The sequence below is a fragment of the Mixophyes fleayi genome, chromosome 4 (genome assembly GCF_038048845.1).
Source record: "Mixophyes fleayi isolate aMixFle1 chromosome 4, aMixFle1.hap1, whole genome shotgun sequence".
Classification (NCBI taxonomy): domain Eukaryota; kingdom Metazoa; phylum Chordata; class Amphibia; order Anura; family Limnodynastidae; genus Mixophyes; species Mixophyes fleayi.
The window spans coordinates 26,036,067-26,045,672 of NC_134405.1; the positions used below are offsets into that span (position 1 = coordinate 26,036,067).

The 9,606-nt window shown below is 34.4% G+C and overlaps 1 protein-coding gene across 1 annotated transcript; it reads left to right on the plus strand.

Moving 5' to 3' along the window:
- Window positions 1-1,476: 1,476 nt before the first annotated feature.
- Window positions 1,477-3,166, plus strand: LOC142150583 (homeobox protein siamois-like). The gene is made up of 3 exons (XM_075205783.1): window positions 1,477-1,798; window positions 2,600-2,820; window positions 3,002-3,166. The coding sequence occupies exons 1-3, from the start codon at window positions 1,477-1,479 to the stop codon at window positions 3,164-3,166; spliced, it is 708 nt and encodes a 235-aa protein (XP_075061884.1).
- The last annotated feature ends 6,440 nt before the right edge of the window (window positions 3,167-9,606 follow it).

Sequence of the window (9,606 nt, forward strand, 5' to 3'; positions counted from 1 at the left end):
TATCTATCTATCTATCTATCTCATATCTATCTATTTATCTCATATCTGTCTATGTATCTCATTATCTATCTATCTATCTATCTATCTATCTATCTATCTATCTATCTATCTATCTATCGCATATCTATCTCATGTCTATCTGTCTATCTATCCCTGTGCTGTAGATATATGGCAGCAGCTGTCCCACCATCAGGAGTCCCGCACAATAAAGTCTATTCTGGCTTCTACTTCAGATAGATCCATCTGCAGCTGTCTGCTACTCTGTCCCCAAAACTACCCCTACATCTCTAATAGAGGAGGGGGTACAACAATATAAATATATATAAATACAGCTTGTGTAGTCTTACTCTGCAAATACGTTGCTTAATGATATTTATCATTTTTATTCTTAACTTACACATGAAGGCAACTACAACACCCTAAGCAATGAGTCCTGTCTTCTCAGCCATGACACCCATCCCACCCCAGTCGATGGGGCCTTCAAGGACAAGGTCTCACAATCTGTAGCTCTATATGATTTGTGGATTTTCTGTTTGGTACATAGGATTTGTGGGAGACAGTCTATTGTAAATAAAGTTTTTGAAGACTTTCTGTTCCACAAGTACAGTTTTTACCCAAAATCTCAGTTTTGGTATAGTTTTTGAAGACTCTAGGGTTTCTCGTTTAACGTTTGGTGGCCAGAAAACTGTGCTGAGGTGACGATTTTCTGCTACAACCATGATGGGCATTTTTATGTATTTTTCACATATAATCATTGTTGTCATTGTTGTGATATTTGAGTTATGTAAGTATGTGGTATTTATATACTCTGACGAAACCAGACATTTAAAGTGTACACTCATTTTAATTACAACATCTATTTACTGATTAGGAGAAAACGTGTTTTTTTATGACATAACTTTAAACAAAAATTGGAAAATTCAGATAAAGTGCAGGATGAATAAATAGTGGAACTTGTCCTGAAAAAAATATATATTTATAGTTTTTATATTAGATGGGATGTATTTACTAGGCTGAGGCCAGAACCAATGTATATACAGATCTTACAAGTGGGTGGACCATCTGAGAAACATCATTTCTGCAACTTCTGACAACTCATTTTAATTTGATTATATTTATATATAAGAAAAATAATTTTATATTCCCCTGACGCTCATATGCATGATACAGAACACACAGACAGACAGGTGCCAGCATACATTGTATAGACACATCAAACATCATCTCCAATACACATATTACCATAATATGTCCTCCATGGCTGTTTCTGGGTTACAATGAGGCGGCAATGTGGAGATGTGTCTGGTTAGGATCAAGGACCATAAACATTAATCACTATTAAAAGAAACATCAAAGGATGGTCACTTGGTCCCCTAACACACAAATTGGTCCAATCCACATTTCTTTGATGGTATAAGTTGCCTAAAGATACTGATACCCTCAATCTACTGAATTAAACTGAAGTGAACAGCAGTCATGGATTCTGAGCTGGACCAAGTACTCTGCACAGTGCTGTCTCTAGAGGAAGATTATTCACTATTGTCTCTTCCCCTGAGGAACCAGGACAATTCCACCAGCAACATCCATACATCTTCTGAACTTTACTCATCTGTGAAAACCCAAGACCAACAAGGCTCAATCACCCTTCAGCAAAGTCTACTAGAACTTTACACTCTCTTAGACATCCAGGAAGAATCACAGACCAGCAAATTGATGGCCCTAAAGGAGCCAACAATTAACAAATCATCATTCAAGGACTCCAGAGATTGCTTTCCCACCAGTCCTCATGCATTAAAACGTAATTCTGTTTTATATATATTACCTTTAATGAATATGCCTAATAATATTATTATTATTAATAGCCCTGCACAATAATTTTGTATAACATTATTTAATGTATTATTTTGAACAGTGTAACAAAGTATGATAGGAAATGCTAAAGGTAAAATAATCTAAATGAAAATAGCTAAAATAGTATTTTTTTTAAAGAAAGTATAAAACTTTACAGAAAGAAAATATCATAGCTTAGTTACAAAATCATGCACATGAAATTCTATAAAGTAAGGAAATGTAATTTTGGAAACACCATATCGTATTAACCCAGCATCTCTGCTTCCCTACAGTATATACATGTTATAAGTTTCATGGGTATAATTGCTAAACTGCGGGTTTAAAAAAGTGGAGGTGTTGCCTATAGCAACCAATCAGATTCTTGTTAGCATTTTGTAGAATGTACTAAATAACTGTTTACTAGAATCTGAATGGTTGCTATAGGCAACATCTCCACTTTTGCAAACCTGCAGTTTAATAAATATACCCCATAATCTTATACAATTTAAGTAATGTAGGGAAGAAGAGATGAAAACATTTATTTAGTACATTCTACAAAATGCTAACTAGAATCTGTTTGGTTGCTATAGGCAACATCTCCACTTTTTCAAACCCGCAGTTTAGTAAAGGTACCCTTATATGCTGTTTCTTCATAAGTTTAATTCTGCTTATTTTAAAATAGTTTACTACTATATTTATTTTATTTTTAGGTTGTTTTTGTATTACAAATCTTGAATTGCTCTAATTGTACAATGTTCTTTATCACCAGGAAAATTCTATGAAGAAGGGAATGAAGAGTCTAAGAAACCCAGAGTTGAAACTGAGGATTCTAGAACAACGACCTCAAACAATAGATGTAGAAAGAGGACAGTCTTCAACAAGGAACAGACCGTCTTCCTCCTGAATCAGTTTGATTGTGACCCATATCCAGACTTTGTGAGAAGATGCCAGATTGCCCGGATAACTGGAATCTCGGAACCCAGAATACAGGTAATAATTTTTTTTTACATTTTATATTATATCAAATATTATTTTCATGGAGCACTAAAAACATAAATAAAGATACATACTGTAGATATTTTCTGGTACAGTCTGCCCCTTTTTCATCTCTGTCAACCTCATGACATAGGATATATCAATGATTATCTGAAACTCTTCTGTTTTCTTACAGGTCTGGTTCCAGAACAGAAGAGCAAGACATCTGTTGAAACCTAACAAATCCCAGGATCCTCAAAACAGGAAAGCCTCAGCTTCTGGAGGGGTCTGCAAATTTTACAATGATAATCTCCAAAATCTAGAACTCTTTGGACCCCTGAAGACTTGTGGATGGTCTTAAATACTGAATTAGTGTTGTATATTAGGACATTATATTAAGGACAATTGTGCGATAGAGAAATTTATTATGTGGTCAACATAACGTTATGTATTTTGGTAATATTTACTTGTTAGTTACTTAGTGGAAACCAAAACAGATTTTCTTTATTTACTTTTTACAGAAGGATGTACATAGAGAATATTTGACCAATATAATAGTAAAATAAAAATAATGTAAGAAAGTCAATATAAAATATATAATATAAATAAATTAAAAATCATGTAGGTATCATCTAAGCTTAAAACTGAGATATTTTGTACACTTAATATGTATTTAATAGTTATTTACATGTAACATTAGTGGGATTAAGGATTTATCTTGTTAATGGTTAATAACATAATGTAAATCATTTATTCTGACCAATGTTAATTCAATCTGTTTTTTTTGCATCATGCTGAAACAATTAAAATATAGATGTATTGTGTGATGTACATAAAGTCATGTAATTGAAGTAACGTTTTCTGGTCCTATGCACTTAGTGGAATTTACAATAAACTGTCTGTAATTTAGTATCTTTATTTGGTACACTATATGCAATTTTTTTTTGTTGCCTTTTGCTAAACATAATTTCTCACATAAAACAATTGCAAAACATGAAATATTAGCAAAAAACGTAATTAACAAATAACTTAAAGTGACAGCAAAAACTATATCATATAATTCTCAATTGTCATGGACACTTAAATATCTGTGTGCTATAGATGCTCGGAATAGATAAGATTTGTATGGTTATATTTTTAACAGGTTCTACAGTATAAAAATACAGTATGGTAATCTATCTATCTATATATCTATTTATCAATCTGTCTTGTATATGTCTGTACATAAATGCTAATAACTTTTTATGGGTATAATTCACAAAAGTGTTGTTTTTAATGTTTACATGAAGTGTTAAAATTATTTTTAATACGATTATAGTGAAAACAGAATAAATGTTCATCTGTGAATATAACAGTAATGCGAGAAAAATAAATCACTTTTCTAATATATATATGTTTTTTTAATAGGGGCACTAGTTTTTATTTAACGCAAACAATGCGAATATATAAATGCGAAAAATATTAATATTTTTATAAATATCTAAATATAATTAAAATAATAAATACATCTAATATGGTATGAAATATATAGCAGTGGTCCTACAACAGGTTGTACACAAACATCAAACATCAAAACATGTTGTCATTTGTTCCCTAACACAAAAAATGTGTCCAACGTCATAATTGCAGTTCCTTACTGTGCAGGGTGGGGGAGCTATATCCACTCTGTTCTGGTGGAGATCTTGTCTCATCTTGCTCCTTTAGCGGGACACCTTAATGGGAGAATATTGCATTGTCTTAAAATAATAATTAGTACTCTAAAATATACTCTAAAATATAAGAAGTTGTGCATATTGCAAATATGAGCACAGTGCCTATAGAAAATCATCATACCCTGTCACATGACACCATGGAAATTAAAATTAAATAATTACAAAATTTTCCAATTGTATTTACACATTATAAGCCTCAGCATCAAAGTGAAAATAACATTTACAAAAATTCTTAACAATTAATATAATGCGATTACTAAAATACTTGGTTTGGCTAAATGATCATGCCCTTAGAGCGGGGTTTCCCAAACCCAGTCCTCAGGGCTCCCCAACAGTGCAGGTTTTCCGGATCACGTGACATAATTAGGACCACCTGTGGATCTGTTACAATGTGTCAGTCAGTAATGAATACACCTGTGCTCCAGCAAGGAGAAATGGAAAACCTGCACTGTTGGGGAGCCCTGAGGACTGGGTTTGGGAAACCCTGCCTTAGAGTAACCATTATAATCTTGCTCAGGTACAACCAACGACCTTCCAGGTCACATCACAGGCTAAATGGCCACCACCTGACATCAATTGTAGTGGTTTTGATTACTTCAAAATAAAGAAGGCTGGTCCTTGAGGATTCCGCTACTCGTAGTGCAAGGTGAGGTAAAGAATTCACCATGGCTGGATATGTGCTTTCAATAGGGCTCTGGGATTGAGTGGTGGATAGGCACAAGTTAGGAAAAGGGTATCAAAAGATTTCAAAGGCTTATACTCTCTCTTTGAGTACTGTTCAAAGCATTATTAAAAAGAGGAAAGCATTTGGCACCACTAGCACCTTGCCTAGATTTGGCCATCCCTCCAATTTGGATGACAGAGCCAGGAGGATATTGAACAGGGAAGCTACCAGGAGGCCAATGGGAACTAAGAAGGATTTATAAGTCTTTATGGCTGAGATTGGTAGGTCTGTGCATGAAGCAAATATCTCACAAGCTTTACACATAGCTGCCCCTTGTGGCAGGGTGGCATGAAAGAAGCCTCTTCTGAAAAAGAGTTCACACTCAGTCTCTTTTGTGCTTTAGAAAGAAAAACTTGTAAGATTCTGATGCCATATGGCATCATCATCATCATCTATTTATTTATATAGCGCCACTAATTCCGCAGCGCTGTACAGAGAACTCATTCACATCAGTCCCTGACCCATTGGAGCTTGCAATCTAAATTCCCTAACTTATATACACACTGACTGAGAGAGACTAAGGGCAATTTAATAGCAGGCAAAAGGTGGCATGGTCAGATCAGACCAAGATAGAACTTTTTGGACTGAACTTCAAGCACTATGTTTGGTGAAAACCAAACACTTCACACCACCCAAAAAATACTTATTGTAAAGCATGGTGGTGGCAGCATTATGTTATGGGGGTGTTTCTCTTCTGCAGGAGCTGGGTGATTGGTCAGGATTGAAGGGAAGATGGATGCTGCCAAGTACACCCAAATTCTTGAGGAATTCTTGTGGCCCTCTGCTAGACTGCTGAAGATGGGAAGATGGTTGACCTTCCATAACAACAATGACTCTAAACATACCACCAAGAAAGTAGTGCATTGGCTGAAGGATAGGAAGGTGAACGTCCTTGGCTGGAAAGGTCAGAGCCCAGACTTAAATTCAATAGAATCACTGCCCACCATGAAATTTGACTGAACTCGAACAATTCTGCAAGGAAGAATGAGCAAATGTTCCCCAAACGAGGTGGACAAAACTAGCGGAGACATATCTAAACAGACTGATGGCTGTAATTACAGAATAAGGTGACTTTAATTAAAAAACTAATCACTTTTCCAACGTTGTTATTCTAGTTTTTTATTTTCTATTAATTTTCAGAACTGTTGTCTTTTTTTAGTTGAATGTTGTAAGGTGAAATGTGTAAATAAAGCTGGAAAAAGTATGATTTAACTTATTTCAATTTCCATGGTGTATTGTGACAAAAGGTCCTTATAACAGGGTTTGATGATTTTCTATAGGTACTTTACATCTCTTACATTCTGTTTGTTTCTTGATTTATGCCACATTAATGATTTACATTTAATTGTTTTTATTACATTTCAGGTCTGGTTCCAGAACAGAAAAGCTAGACACTTCTCAACACATTTTGAACAAGATGAATCTCAGGGGGGTATTCAATTGTTGCTTTTAACGCGCTAAAACAAAAGAAAACGAGCGCTCGAAAAATATTACAGTTTATACGGTAATATGCGCGTAAATATCGTTAATACGGTAGTTTACTCGCTGAATTTCAGCTCAGGGAGCTGCGAGATGAAATTTAGCGAGTAATTACCGTATTAACGCTAATATTTTTAGAGCGCTCGTTTGAGAGCGTTAACGCTAACAATTGAATACCCCCCTCAAAGTCTACAATTATTTAGAGATGTTTAGACTCAGAAATACATTTCCAATATCATTTTAAAGACAATTGTCTTTTTCATAAATTCAGCATATGATGGATATAGAGTTATGTAGTTTAGTATTTACTTTTTATATGATCTTAGTGGAATTTAAAATAAAATGTTTTAATACTATTTTACTCTGATCTTTAATTTTTCATTACATAAATGTATTTTGGTTTTTCACTTGCAATAATATTTGTTTGTAACTCCATAGTATTAAAAACCATTTTTCTTTATTTAATTTATCTCTTCAGTGCAACTATTCTTACATATACTGGATGTAAAACATGCAAAAAGAGTATTAAAGAAGCACTAATGCAAAACTTAAAGGACGTATTAGTACAATTAATGTTAATATAAAAAAAATGCAGACACATTTTTAAGAAATAACAATTACAGATAATCAGTTAGTGCTGTGTAAGTGAGTAATCAATAATGATGATAATCAAAAGACATTTTAAATATGTAGTCTAATTTAGAGTAAATCAGCAAAATGTTTGTCTCTAACCTTGATTAACAAACCACTTTATTTTACACCAAGTATGTTATAATTATTATTATTCCGGAAAAATACAGACAAGACAAAACTAATAGAATGAGCAAAATCACAAATACATAAAAACAGTTACACCTAGGTAGGATAAGTAAGTGTGAGAAAATAAAAAAATCTGTACAAATTCATATAAAATATATCAAAATATATGAAAAGGACATATTAGGAAAAATAACAGTAGACAAACATGAGACAATAGGTAGAGAGAATTCTGCCCATGAGAGCTTACAATTTAGAGTAATTAAATATATAAAAATATGTAATATATGTGAAACAAATTGTATGTCAAGCAAACAATCTATAAATGCAACAAAGAGGAAGTTATTCTATAGGATTTTGTATTTTTTTGTATTCTTTTCAATGTGTTTATTAATTAACCATAAAATATTTTCAAATAATTGCAATAAAATAGTAAACTCGCAGTACATTGTTATTTGTTTTTCAGATACAGATATAATTATTTATATAGTGGCAGGTCATTTGTTATATAAATCAGACTTACAAATGAAAACTAATTTATATAATTTCTAATCAATATCACTCACACCCCCCAAAACCAGTCTTATATTGTGAGAGAAATTGTTTTCTCAATATAAGATTGGGTACTGGGCCATTATATTGAATATAATTTAAATAAAACAGTTTCTGTATTTTAAACCTGATTGATGTATTCATTTATATATTCATTCACTCAAAAAACAAAAAAGCAGATCATATATTATACAAATCATCTGTAAATTCAACAAAGAGGGAGTTATTCTACATGATTTTGTATTCCTTGAATATTTTTTCCAATGTATTTATTAATTAACAAAAACATATTTTCAACTAATTGTATTAAAAAGGTAAACATGAACTACATTGTTGTTTGTTTTTCAGATATTGGATTAAAAGTGCTTACAATTATTAAACACAAATAACCAACAAAGCAATAAAGCATTTATCATATTGCTAAGTCCATCACACTATTATGGTTTAAACATATCACAATATGATAGTTATTTGTTACATGCAATTAAAGGAAATGCAATATCATGTATTTGTTGATTTACTTCTATATTGCATATGTTTTTTGCATGCAGTTACAAAATATTATTAATTATTATTATTATTATTATTATTATTAATTTTTATTTATAGGGCACCACTAGGTGTCCGTAGCGCCGTACAGGGACAAACAAAATTACAATACGAGGTGAGATAGCACAGTACAGTAAACAATAAGCACAGTAACTCAGTGAGCTCAAAGCACAGCTAGGGGGGTGGGGGAGGGGAGAGGGGAAGGTCCTCCTAAGACAGAGTCCAAGAGGGAGGGCACGGGTGACAGGGAGACCCCCAGAGGGGGAAGGAGGGAGTGAGAGGGGACAAGGGGAAGAGGGTCCTCGAGGAGGAGGGTGAGGTAGCTGGAGAGCAGAGTTAAAAGTGGTGAAGACAGGAGGAGAGAAGACCCTGCTCAAAGTAGCATACAATCTAAGGGGTGGGGTAGACAGACAGAGAGACACGGGGGAGAGAGGGAGAGAAGGAGGAATGGAGGATAAGGGAAGGGGGAAGAGGCAGAAGAAAAGGTAGGAAGTTAAGTGGGAGACTGGAAGGCTTTAAGAAAAAGGTGGGTTTTTAAAGCCCGTTTGAAACTGGACAGATTAGGGGAAGTTCTGATGGAGGGAGGGAGCTTGTTCCAGTGGAGGGGGGCAGCGCGGGTGAAGTCTTGGATACGCGCATGGGAGGAGGTGATCAGGGGGGAAGATAGGCGACGGTCATTGGCAGAACGGAGAGGGCGGGATGGAGCATGAATAGAGAGGAGGGTGGAAATGTAGGGTGCAGTGGCGTTGGCGAGAGCCTTGTATGTAAGAGTGAGGAGCTTGAACAGGATTCTGTAAGGGAATGGGAGCCAGTAAAGGGATAGGTAGAGGGGGAGACGGAAGAGGAGCGGCGAGAAAGGAAGATAAGCCTAGCGGCTGCGTTAAGTACAGATCGAAGGGGAGCGAGATGAGAAAATAATGAGTTTATTATATAGAATTTATAATAATTACTTATCAGATGACTCTATGGTTTATCTCTGTACACACATTTCATACAAGTTTCTATGAAGTAACATCCATGCTATTATAA

What these genes read in the sequence shown, in the direction of transcription:
- LOC142150583 (XM_075205783.1), top strand. Translation starts at nt 1,477, where the DNA reads ATGGATTCTGAGCTGGACCAAGTACTCTGCACAGTGCTGTCTCTAGAG. An exon ending in CAGTCCTCATGCATTAAAAC is followed by an intron (nt 1,799 to 2,599) that starts GTAATTCTGTTT and finishes CTTTATCACCAG; the next exon opens with GAAAATTCTATGAAGAAGGG. An exon ending in TCTCGGAACCCAGAATACAG is followed by an intron (nt 2,821 to 3,001) that starts GTAATAATTTTT and finishes GTTTTCTTACAG; the next exon opens with GTCTGGTTCCAGAACAGAAG.